The sequence below is a fragment of the Perna viridis genome, chromosome 4 (assembly GCF_037379345.1).
Source record: "Perna viridis isolate PV_CMFRI_1.1 ecotype Kerala chromosome 4, ASM3737934v1, whole genome shotgun sequence".
Taxonomy (NCBI): Eukaryota; Metazoa; Mollusca; class Bivalvia; order Mytilida; family Mytilidae; genus Perna; species Perna viridis.
In genome coordinates this window covers 18,756,981-18,770,473 of record NC_142448.1, presented here as the reverse complement: position 1 = coordinate 18,770,473, position 13,493 = coordinate 18,756,981, and the positions used below count along the sequence as shown (strand labels likewise).

The 13,493-nt window shown below is 33.4% G+C and overlaps 1 protein-coding gene across 2 annotated transcripts; it reads right to left on the bottom strand.

Annotated features, from left to right (window-relative positions):
• Positions 1–205: 205 nt before the first annotated feature.
• On the bottom strand, positions 206–13,481 carry LOC148619172 (solute carrier family 15 member 4-like). 2 transcript variants are annotated; one of them, XM_088578789.1, is made up of 12 exons: positions 13,330–13,481; positions 9,010–9,098; positions 7,995–8,279; positions 6,968–7,066; positions 5,820–5,905; positions 5,460–5,599; positions 4,560–4,729; positions 3,538–3,704; positions 2,853–3,039; positions 2,318–2,518; positions 1,719–1,862; positions 206–1,446 (listed from the first exon to the last, which is right to left on the bottom strand). In XM_088578789.1, exons 2-12 carry the CDS (start codon positions 9,014–9,016, stop codon positions 1,208–1,210), a joined length of 1,725 nt encoding a protein of 574 aa, XP_088434915.1. In that variant the 5' UTR covers positions 9,017–9,098; positions 13,330–13,481; the 3' UTR covers positions 206–1,207. The 2 variants fall into 2 exon arrangements, with proteins under 2 accessions (XP_088434915.1, XP_088434916.1); XM_088578790.1 differs by having other exon boundaries at positions 13,397–13,455.
• Positions 13,482–13,493: the final 12 nt, after the last annotated feature.

The window sequence follows — 13,493 nt, the reverse complement described above, 5'->3', positions numbered from 1 at the left end:
TTCATCTGTGGATATCAAATGAAGTTATACAGGAAAAGTACAATTTAGTAGAAATAATTCAAATTAAGGTATATTTCAACAGAAACAAAAATTTACGAAAATGAACGCTAATGCAGCTTTAACTTTACTTTTAATTCAAAATTCATAACTGAATCGAAAAAAAGTTGAAATGATTTTCCTGTTTGATCATATATACATATGAAGATTGATTTCGACATTTATTTCACTTATTTATTCAAACTAGATAACAAATACCACCTTTCATTCCTGAACATTACATCACTAAAACAAATCTACAGTCATTATTTCTATACTAGCTTTGGTTTTCCAACTTATGTAAACATGATTTATTTGTTACCCGTTGTTGTTGAGTTCGACATGATATGACTGTATGCATGGAAAAAAAGGAGGAGTTCAATGTATGACAGAACATAGTTTAATCGAAGAATTTGTCTCTCAACAGTATATTTAATATGCTTATATAATGAAGGAAATGCTTCATTTTTTTTAAAATAATAACAACGATAACCTTGATAAACTTGACACTGTACATTGGACCTAAGTTTAATAAATAATTCATAGGTTCAGATGAAATGACGTCATTTGTTAGAAAATCGGTAGGGTTATAGGGTTATAAGCTAGCGAAAGAGAAACAGACAGATTTTGGACATAATATTCAGGAGACTGGCATGTCATAAGATTCAATTTCTTCATTATATGAAAATGTATTGATGCCTGCTTTATAGAACCATCCTGTCGGGATCTAGAAAAAAATATTCACAAAATATTCATCTATCTTTTATACATTTTTCATCTATCTTTTATACAACTAAAGTTTATAATGATCGCTGTTATGGCACCTGACTCCGAACGTTTGGACAAAAGACATAAAACAAATAAATATTATTCTTCGGTATCATATACAAAACTTCGAAATACAGAAATAAAAAAAATGGAATATTACGTCAACTACGACGCTGTGACACCAAGAAACCAAACCGTTTTTTTAATAGTTGGTTACACGAAACTTAATTGGCATAAAATGCAATTTGTTATAAAAAATATCATATTTGTTTTTCATGTACAATATAACAGTAGCTATCACAAAAGTTTTACTATAATACAATCGTCTGACTTTACTACATATAATTAATAGTGATGACTAACAGATCGAAATTATACTGTTTAACCGTAGGAAATGTAGTCTTCAAAATTTTGTTGTATAGTTTTCATCAGAATAACTTATGTTATCATAACTGGGAAGTCCTTGTTTTTCGGATAATGGTTCAATTGCTGGTTTTGTTTCATAAACCTCCTCCTTCTTTTTGTATTTGTAAGCCTTTGCCACGAAGACAAAAATAACGAAGTCGACGAACATAAGTATTCCAAGCATGAAAAAAAGATATTCTGTTTTACCCTCATTGATTTCATCCGGGAACCAAGAATCTGAAGAAGAAAAGTAACTGAAGTGACGGTAACGAAGTTAAATATCATTCATATCATGTCAAGTAGTACTAATCGGTTCAATGTGTTTTTTGATAAAATAGAAAAAGAAACATTTTTCGATAATTTGGGCACGTACATACATGCATCTTACATAAAAGAAAAATGCGTGGGAAAAAGAAGACATTTCGATTTCATTTCAAACAACTATAGTCCAAAATGAAGTAGTATGAGTTGTGGGCTTTTTCAGTATAAACGCAGTGGCAGTTTCTTACCTGGTGGTTCCGACCCTGTCGCCGATCTCACAATTTTCAGAATAGCTTCAGAGACATAATTTCCAAGACCTGACATCATCAAAAACAAACCCATACACAAACCCTGCATAAAGTCGGGTGCTTGTGAATACGCAAATTCTAAACCTAAATATCAAAAGAAATAAAGGTAATTTAAACCATATATTTTTTTAATTCGCACTACATAGTAGTAGCATCACATGCCAATTTTTGTCTTTTTTTAATTTAGAAATGATAGTTCATAGTTACAAAGCATTATCATTTTTAGCGACCAATGCAGCATTTTAGTATTTTACCACAAGAGTGTTGAATAGGTCACATCTAAATGTATTCTGGTTAATACAACACATATAGCATGTATAGTACATAAAAGCTTTGTTTCCTCTTTTTATACTTTTTCTTGTGCAGTGCATAAAAAATATAGTTTGACTTTGAAAAAGTCGGTTACTGGGACCGACATATATATACTGACTGTATTTGTAAATGTTTGATAATTATATCTAGATGACGTACATGTACATTGGAATAACTAATCCATAAATATTGGCTTACCAAAACAGTATTTTAAACAAACTACTAACCAGATATACTGGCGAAAACTTCACTGGCTCCGACAAGGGCGAATTCCGGAATCTGAGCAAAGAATGAAATAGTGGATGCATTGAATGTATCCCCAGCAAGGTCTTGGATTACGCCCCCAGTCTCAGCCAAGTTTTGCTTTCTGTAAATCTCTAAAATACCAGCCACGACAACAGAAAGGGTTGCCAAAATAAACCCAACACCTAAAGTAAAAAGAGTCAATCAAATATTTCATTCATAGAAGCACAGAAAGTTCAATTCTGTCATTTATTGCTTTGTGTTAACGTTGAAATTTATTAACTTAACTCACATATTGTTTTGAAGAAACATTTCCATTGCCTACAAAAACTCTGAATATCAGAATCAATATTTTTGTTGTATACACCAACAGGTTAATACCGATAATGCAATACATTATGCGACTACATAGGCTCAAACTGCTCTATCAGACACTGATTTGTTCACGAATATGGTATCAAAATAAGCATTTATTATAAAATATTTAGGTTTTAATTTTGAGTACGCTAATTATCATACCTATTCTCTGAAGGTGAGTTGGGTAAATATTCATTTTTGCCAGTGCAGGATAGACAAGTCGGTCCATTATTGGAATAAGGATTAGAATAATGATTGTATTAAATATATTTAATAAGGCTGCTGGCATCTTTGCATCACCAACGTAAACACTCATTCGTTCACTCTGGAGGAAGAATGAGGACTGCATCTGGAAACCAAAAAAAAAAGCAACTGAGATGATACTCATGCTAGCATCTGCCAAGTTACATAATACGAAAAATGTAATATATATGGTATTGCAAAGTAAATATATGGACAAAATTTCTGAGACCACTATCCAAGTAGTTAAGAATTGATAATTAAATTAAAATCCACAAGGAATGCACCATCTAGCCTTAATCTCGGAATAAGACACACTTATAGCGCGTATAATAGTAGCTTACTTTCCTGATAAGGTGCAGAAACAGAAATCAATTCAAACAGGTTGAAAGACCAATGATGGCAGACTTTTTATTTCGCAACATTTTCTTATATGAACTTTTGTGTTCAAACCTTGAGTGAAGTTATGAATAGAATGTTTTGAATACGTTATAAATAAGGGATTAATAAACAAATCAGTAACGTCTACTTCAAGTGAGGGAAAAGCATTTCAGAACATACAAAGGTGAAATACTAATACAAAAGAAGAACTCTAAGCATTACTTACCTGTGAATAAATAGCCCAATAGATAATGACTAGTAAGAAGATTGGTAGAATCCTGAGAACAGAGATGACACCATCCACCATCTCATTGCTATATGGACCACGTGCTTTGTTAAACCCTTGACACTTCGTGGCACAGCATACACCAACAGAATCTCGTATTATACTACCTATAATAATACAGTGTAGAAATCCATAAATGTAAGATTTTCAAACGCATCATTTCCGTCAATTTTTTAATTACAAATGTATCATTGGCGTAAAAAATATAAGTAAATTGCGCAAATTTACAAATCAAGATTATTTGGGTTTAATGTCCTTCACTTTCAAGCTGAACTCGCAGAAACTACTGGAAGTACATATTTTTTGGCAGTTATAATTTTGTGAAATGGGTTGGAAGCATAGGTGCCTCGAGTTGGATGGATGCTGTCATTAGTTGGTTTCTGTTATTTCGATGTAATTTTAAGTTTACAATGGCTACTTTGGATCTTGGTTTCAGAGAATGGACTTATAACTTTGTATTTTAAACGTTTAATGACGTTAACAAATGAAATTCAACGATACAAAAAAAATCCATGAAAATATCCGATTTTCATACCATATGTACACATTTAATGACAAAGAGATACGCATTCAATTTTGTTAATCATGTGTCACTGTATTATGTATTGAAAAAAAAATGATTGGCAGTTTATTTTGCCACGTGAGTAAAATACTGAGGGAAAATGTATTTTCATAAATTGAAAATTATAGTACCAGTTAGGAATTAGGAGGTGAGAAATAAAAGGTACTTACAAAATTTATTACCGAAATTAAAAATGTAGGAAATAGTCAAAAGGAAATAACAAAAGAAGGAAAGTCCATATCACTAATGGCAATATCAAAGTGAAAACAGGTAAGTTGTAACCGCAATGGTGATGACTTGGCACAGGCATTAAAGTTACACGTAATCAAGTTAACTCTTTATAATTGTGATGCATTACTTAACAAAACTTATTTTTGTTCTTGAACTTTTTTAGACTTACCACCAGGTTGTGTTATAACATACTGTTTTTTGGCGACAACAAATACAATAAGGGAGACAAACATGCTGATAAGTGGAATCAAAAATCCAATTTCAAAACTGATATTTTGTTGGATGTAAGCGACACCAGAGTAAGCAACCAGTGCACCAGCATTTATAAACCAGTAGAACCTGTGTGTAAATTGTTTAATGCAAATATAAAATGTTCACATGTTAGATATAAGACTTCAAAACGATAGAATTTTAACATAAAACGTGCAACGAAAAGTTTAATTGTTTCAAATTGACAAGGAATCAATTCTATAAATACATGTATGTACAATGAAATGAAACAAAACATGTAAGCACTCCATGCTATGAATTTCTTTTTGAATAACAAGCATGCATAATATCAATAAGGTGAAAAAATAAAACTGACCCAATTTTGCTTCCAAAAAATGAATTCAATGACAGCAAGTATGGTATTTTTAAGTATCAGTTCATATAAAATTCAGACACAGTTTATGGTAGAGGTGATTCATGGTGTAGACAAACCCACATGCCATATTTTTACGTAACTATAGTCATTTCTGTATTCAGATCTGTATTTTGAGAAAACCATATATTCATCTGCCATTTTATTTAACCAAATCAGGCCAAATCTCGAATGATAACTTATGCAAAATGCCTATTTCATAACCAATCAAGTATTAAATTTTTATCTCGAAAGTGCAATAACCGGAAAACAAACTAATACTGGTATTGTGGTCTGTTACTGCTTCTAGATTAAAACTTAAAAGTAAATTCGGTGGATTTTGGTATGCATAAATCATCTCCTGTCTGATATTTGTAAAGACTGCTACTTAAAATTAAGAGATATATAATAAAAAGCCATTGATATAAATGCCATGCAAATATCTACCAATTGAAGAAGGACTGTACTGCTTCTGGTCCCATATCATCGACTTGTTGAGCACCAAAAGGACCAACATTAGCCTTAATCCCACCAGTTCCCAAGGCAATGAAGACTAGACCACCAAAGAAAAACTCTCTCCTTGTTTCCTATCAAGTAAGATGTGTTGTGCGAAAGCATAAATGATGTCAATCTAATCTGCTTCTTTTATATTTTAAAAGAAGAAGATAATTTGGACTATTTCCATTTAAATTGTAGATTTCTTTTAATTGATTAAAAAAAATATCAACTTAACTAAAGATTCACAGTAATTGATTACGAACATTTAATATAAGAAGTGTAACAGACATATAGACAGGTGAAACATACCACGGTCATGTCATAACTAGCGCCGTCGTCATCTTGCCCAAACCACTTACTGTAGTCTATTGCTGAGGCTGGTAGTAAAAATAGACCTAAAATGTAAAAAAATAAAAATGCATTTTTGAAATTTAGTTTCTAATTTTGTTTTCCTTCCTCCGATCATAGTTTTTAACAAATTTGGGTTATAGTAGCAATAACATTTTTTCTACAGAGTTTGATGAGAAGTCCGAAAATTAAAGACATTTCAAAATGGTTTTACGTGTGTCTGGAACAGGGTTATGTTGCTAAAAGATTGAAGTCATCACTACGGAAGTTTTATGGTCGTCATCATGAACTCGTGGATCGCTACGGTGTATCCATCTGCACCATGAAAACTTATTCGTTCAACGTGTCATAGTTTTCCTTTCCTCTTTCTTCTCCCCCGGACTTGACTTTTTATGAGCAACTCGGCGGGTGTTTCTAGAAAAGCAGAGGACGCTTATCCTACCAGTGTACCTGGTCCAAACTCCCAGTTTTTAGTGGAGTCCGAGTTGCTCATTTACTTTTGTTACTTTGTATGTCAAAGCCCACAAAGGAGCATACTTCTATAATGCTTGTGCCAAAATGTCAAGTGGCTGTGACAAGTATTTTCTGAGGAGAATGCTACGATAATTTGTGAAAAATCAGTGAACAGAAAGCAGGTTTGCGAAAGGTTTCAATTTGATAAGCGCGGTATGGGACCCCCAGCCGACATTATATATAATACGCAAAATGTATCAAACAGCCATCACGATGACATTTATTTGCTTAGAAAAGAGCGACGAAAACATTAAACATAATTACATGGACAAGATAATATTATCTTCGGTTTGATTTTTTTTAGCTATATATTATTCAGTGTCTCTCTTGGAGCACCATTTACCCTATCTCTGCAATCGTTACTGTAGCAAGTGCTACCTTATTAAATAATAAAGCAATTCTGATAAAATATGGCTGCAGCGGCAGATACCGAGGTTTGGTGGGGGTTTCGAGTATTGGAATCTCACTTTTGAGGATTTCGTGCTACATTTTGGGCAAAAATGAGCAAATAATAGCCTGAAACATCCCCTTTTCTGGACCCCTTGTATTCCATCTTTCAAAATTTCTGGGTCGGACTACTTCTTCGTATATCTCACCTAATATATACAACAATCCTGCACCTAGTATGGTGTTATATTTTCCCGCTATAGTGTCGGCTATGTATCCGCCTACCACTGGTATGATGAACACAGTTCCTGTAATAAAACAAAACCATAAACATTGATGCGGTATTCCTATTTTGATATTTATGCAATTATAGAAATAAATAATAGAAATGCGATTTCTATAATAAAGGTCTGTGGATATATTATTTATACTTTTAATGCATGTTTTTCGTGCAAAAATACCTAAAAGGCTATATTTTGTATTTGGAATGGATGTGGTCACAGGAATAAAGTATTTTGATTTCCACCGTAGAATTCCAAAGTTGTAGTCTAAGCACTCTTCTAACACAGACGTGTGTCCTGAGTGCACCAGATAACGGCTCATTGGCGAGTCAATCTCTAAATCACCTAATTTCCACTTAGTTCTGTTCCCATCGTGTGATGTAACACCAATATTGGACAAAGCCAGTAAACTATACTCATTTTTTTGAGAAACTTCCGTTCACTTATTAGGCCCATCTTGAAGACTGTTCAATTACACTTTTGTATTTGAATGGTCCGTTTAAAATGGATCTTAACATGTCGTATTCATTAAGTTATTGAAGCATATTGGGCTCAATTCGTCCTAAAATCATTTCATGAAGTCCTTAATAAGTATTATCATGTAAAGAAAGTACTTGTATTGGACAGATAAAAAGTGTAAATAAAGTTTGAAGTTAAATATCTTTATATCGAATTCAAAACAAGCACGCATATTTTTGTTGCTATCAACTGATGTCACATTTGGAATGTCATATTTTTTTAAGTAAATAAAACTAGTCCCGTTACTTGTCGAAGTTTTTCCCCAATATATATATATTATTAACATGAAAGAATGAAACAAACAAGGGCTGTGGATGGTACAATTATGCAAAAAAAAAACAACTTTCTGTTCAAAATAAGATTTCGCTTTGTGGTTCCGATTCAAAATCGATGCTCATATCAAAGTTACATTACTTTAAAAAAAAAAAAGACTTACCAGAAAATACAAGACTGACTGTGGTGGCTGAACTTGTGACCATCTCTAACTTGGACGTACAATACAGTACCAGGTTAGCAACACAACTGTAGTATGTCAATCTCTCACATAACTCACACAGAAGAATACAGACAACAACCAAAATTTTACTTTTACTCATTTTTTTCTTTTCAGTAATCACTGTTACAGTAGCGTCCTTTGGGTTATCCATGTCTGACTTAACCATACTGTGGCCGGAGAGAAGTCGAGATGTTTCCTCCTCGTCACCCGACGTATATATTTCACCTGGGAAGGATAAGCATTCGGCTTTAAAGTACCGCGGGTGTCAACATAAAAGATAACATAGAAGTAGATTAGTTTACAAGCTTGTGATAACCCAAAAGTCGATTCTATTGCTTTAGTACACATCGTAGACCATACTGCAATCAAACACAGTATGGTGTCAGCAACTACTACACCATTCGAGGCCAGGATATTAATAGCATTTTTTGCTATTAAAAAAATCGTCTTTTTTATTTATTTCACTTATAAACAGTGCTACCACTAATATGTATGGCTAGGACGAGATAGACCCTTGTGTGTTAACTGTTGGATACAGTCGATGAGCATGCCTGAAACATGCTCAATATACATGTACAATCTGATTAAAATACACGATCTGACATGAGCATGGAGGGTAGCGTAATTAAAAAAATAATTTTAATTAGATCGGCTCAATACACACTTCTGCGACAAAAAATATTTTTGTTCTACCAAGGCCCTACCACGCGGAAGTGTATAATATTGATCATGTTCATCAACTTAACACAAAAGGATCTATACGGTTTTTTTTTTAACTATTTTTGAATATTTTCGTAATTTTTATTTATTGGCCACATAAACAGTTTTATTGAGCATGTTTAACCCATTTATAAAAAAAGGTAAAATCCTCGAGTGCCTGTGATCGTGCACACAGAAATAACTTATTCTCCGTCAAATAACTTTCAACACGAGTCTGAGATTTAAAACAACATACCCGACATTTCTGGGGTTCAGTTTGACAAAATCCACTATTACGTCTTCCTTAATGGTAACATATTACAAAACTCTGGTCCGTTTTTGGTTCTAAAGAAGAAGTTCATATGTAATGGAAATATCTCGTACAGTAAATAAAATATTCACTCTTGAGGTCAATTTTGCATAAACTTCGTATGCAACGTAATTACCATCTTATTATATGTTCTTTTAAAATTGTATCAACATTGGTCTATCAGAATTAAACTTATCTGCTCATATAGTCATTAAAATGTTTTTGGCTGTTGATTTATTTAAGTTTGTATTTCGTTTGCCAATGTATGAGTTTGGAAGTAGGCGAAATAATGTCACGATATTCTTGAAACACTTTTTTTCCGCTAAAGACAAAACCATCTAATATACGACTATATATATATAACGTCTCAGAATGTGACGACTCTATTCGCTACACTGTTCCATCGGATCAAATTGATACAGGGAAGATATGTAAACGTATAGAAAGGTCTGAAAAATTCAACTTTGCGATGCAAATTTTTCGGGCGTTCCCTCCGCGGGACTCGAACTCGTACCGCTGTGACATCTATGGCAACACCGCCTACACTAATTCCAGCGCCCTAGACCACTCGACCAGCTAGGCTATATAAAATATAGCTTTCGCTGGCCGGGTCATTCCTCCTCGTAGGATTAATCTAGGACTGTAACTTAGTATACGATGTATGGTAGTACGGGACGTGTTGTGACGTGCATCATTAATTTGATCCTCTATCCTACATAATAACATCTAAATGAACTGTCCCGTACTACCATACCATAGATGTCACAGCAGTTCGAGTCCCGCGGAGGGAACGCATGTTCTAACATCGTTGGGAATTTTTCAGACCTTTCTATACGTTTACGTATCTTCCCTGTATCAATTTGATCCGATGGAACATTGTAGCGAATAGAGTCGTCACATTCTGAGACGTTGTATAATATTGATTTGTTGTGACATGCATCATTAATTTGATCCTCTATCCTACATAATAACATCTAAATGAACTGTCCCGTACTACCATACATCGTGTACTAAGTTACAGCCCTAGATTAATCCTACGAGGAGGAATGACCCGGTCAGCGAAAGCTATATTTTATATAGCCTAGCTGGTCGAGTGGTCTAGGGCGCTGGAGTTCGTGCAGGCGGTGTTGCCATAGATGTCACAGCGGTATGAGTTCGAGTCCCGCGGAGGGAACGCCCAAAAAATTTGCATCGCAAATTTGACAGTTCTAACATCGTTGGAAATTTTTCAGACCTTTCTATATATATATATATATGTATGTGTGTGTGTGTTTCAGATAGTTTTGTATGCAGATTTTTTTTAGAGTTGTAATAAAAAGAGGCGCTACAAGGCATTTATATTTAGCACAATTTACCATGCAACAGACCAGATAATTTCTAAAGAAGTCAAAAAGGCAATGAATGACCGTAAACATATAAATAGAAGTATAGAAGTCATCTGCCAATCACCAGTCGATGTTTTGAACGAGCTAAAAACGAATATGCATTCTGAAATATTTTTTTGCAATGAAAGCGAATACAGAAAAACCCGAACGTTTTATACGTATCGCTAACGATTTGTTATATATAAGCGCATTGAAGATCTGGTTATTAACGAATGAAACGAGCGCTATAGCGAATGCAGAGCCGTTACGCACGATATTGATACAAAATAACGTTATAAGTGTAATGTCCTGATAAAAAAGTAAATATCAGTTTACAGCACAATTTCCGCCTGCTATACATATTTTTTGAAAGAAATTAACAGTGATTATATTCCTTCATTACTCATTACTATAAAACACCAAAACAAAAACAAAACAAAACAAAACAAAACAAAACAAAACAAAAACAAAAACAAAACAACAGACAATTCATATTTGCGACTGTGGATCATCTGGATTTAAAATGTCTTCATTTATTTAATGGTCACTTTTATTTAGTACCCCTATGCATACCAGCGAAGAAATCATAGCTTGTTATCTGATTGATAAGTTTATGCTAAACAGGAATTATACCTCTCACTTTTCCAGAGTATAAACAATTCATAACACCGTAACCAGCACAGCATGTGGGCGGTTCAGGCGCAGAAAGTGTAAGTTATGTCGTATAAGAATAGAAATATTTCATGTTAGAAATGGTGTTATACTCATTTACACTCGGATTGGCCTTTATATTAGTATTTATACATCGCTAGCGCTTAAAATTGGTATAAAATAATTGTAGATAAAGATCCAGTCCACGTGTAAACAAGTACAACACCATGTATATCCCACATAAAACGCCATACGTAACCGGGATAACGGATTACTTTTCTTATTATAAACAACGAATATTTTAAAAAGAACGAACGCAGAACTAGTGTTAACTAGACGTTTTACGTTCTCTTGACGTAAGTACGTTCGCTGAGCGTTTAACAAAATTGCATTTCGTTCCCAGTTCGTTGACCAATCGTTACAGAGTAAGAACCCCTTTCGCTCTTTGGGATACAGACCACTAATTCAACCAATAAGCATTTGGAACGTACGCAAAAATAGTCCTACGCAGAAATTACCCCTGTTCCTCATAGTGCTGTGAAAAAAGTTCTCATCTCATTTAAAAAATTTAAACAGATTCTGAAAGGAAAAACATTTCTGTACATTTTATAGGTGCATTTTGCTTCTTGTGATGTGAAGCCTAATCTCCATAATGATTTCTAAATATACCCCTATCTTGTGAAAACGCTGGGATTTCCCATGCTATTTATAGACACTTCACTTCCGGTGACCAGTACTGCACTGCAAGTCTGCTAACCCCACATGCCATTCTAAGGATTGTGAGCTGACATATGTAGAATCATGCTGATATATAGTCCTCTGCAGGTTAAAGTTAAGGTAAAGTCCAGAGAAGCCATTGAATATTGTGAAATTAGCATAGAAGCCTATGGGAAGTGGAATTAGTGGTTTCTAGCCTTTGTAGCGCTTTTTCCCAAAATTTCATTTTCCTTAATTTGTTAATGTGCTGATGCGGCACATGTACAGCAATTCATTTATTTTAAATAATAAGTGTTCATTTTTGAAAAAGTGCGAAGTTCAAAAGTTATTTATATTGATAAAATGCCTTGTACATGGTTTTTAAACAAATTCTTATAGTTTATATTATATTGCCCATCCTTAAATGAGAAAAGATTATCTCAAAATGAATTATTCGAAATCAATTCGATAACGTGACCTTTGAAAATTATATAAAATAATACTAAGAGAGGACCTATAAAGCGTGAATCTTAACCAAACTTTTTAAAAAGTTTTTATCTATTTGTAAACGATTATTAAACTAATTTTGGGTCAGATATATCTCCAATATATACTTTGTCTTTCAGACACAGATAATTGTGTATTGACAGTATCCTGACCTAATTAATAGAAATTTATCAATAGAAATTTGATGTATACCAGAAAAGACGTAGATACAATGTGTCATCCAATCTTCCCCCTTCATTCTAAAAATTAAATTTGTCGCTGAGAAAATGATTTAAAATGTAGTAGATAGTATTCGCATGAAAATATATACATGTATGTATTTGACTATTGAATAATGTTCTTAATGAAATATTTAGATGTATCAGGGAGTGTACAAATATCATGTCATTTAAAGTCCCTGGATATATGTACAGTATTGAGGTACATGTATACAACGTGATTTTCAAATAAAAAATGTAAAATTAGTTTGAGAATGTATTTTGTAAACTTTATGTCAGATTGTATCTAGAACTTTCATAGTCTAAATTTCCGCTGCTCGATTTTACCGTTTAGTTGAATAATAATTTTCATTCGTTAAAGACGTACAACCGTACACTGTATAGGTCTATGGTACTACTGACTGGGTCCCTGTCGGGTCTCTCACGGCTACACTAAGAGATACCGAGTAGGAAAATCCAAAATAAATAATATCATTAGAAACGACTAACAACCACTATATGTGCATGCAAAAATCTCTTGAATGTGTGAGATTCATATAATTTTGCCAATCTTGTACAATTAAATAAGGCATTTTTTAAACGGCCAAGCGGATGGCCTCAACTTAAAAAAATAATCTAGCTTGCTTTAGTATAGGGATATATTTGAGATTCCAAATGCTTAGAATATTGGAACATAAATTAAATTTAATAGTGAAAGAATATTAAAACTTGTTAAGAAATTGAGACTTTAAAAAATTCAAGGCGGACGTCTATAGGGTATGTTTTTTTTCAAACTTTCAGTGCTGAAGTCGACCCGATAGAAATTAAGCATTCAACATTTAGTGATTTACCTTGGTCCGCGTTGTATTGATGCATATGGGAGCTGGATTATTCCAACTGGTTATTGCGATTTTTTACCTTGTTCAATTTTTTTAACAAATGTTCTAATTTGACACCCGATCAATATGTTTACATCACATGATCCGCCAACTTTTAGTGCAAGTACGATGTAATT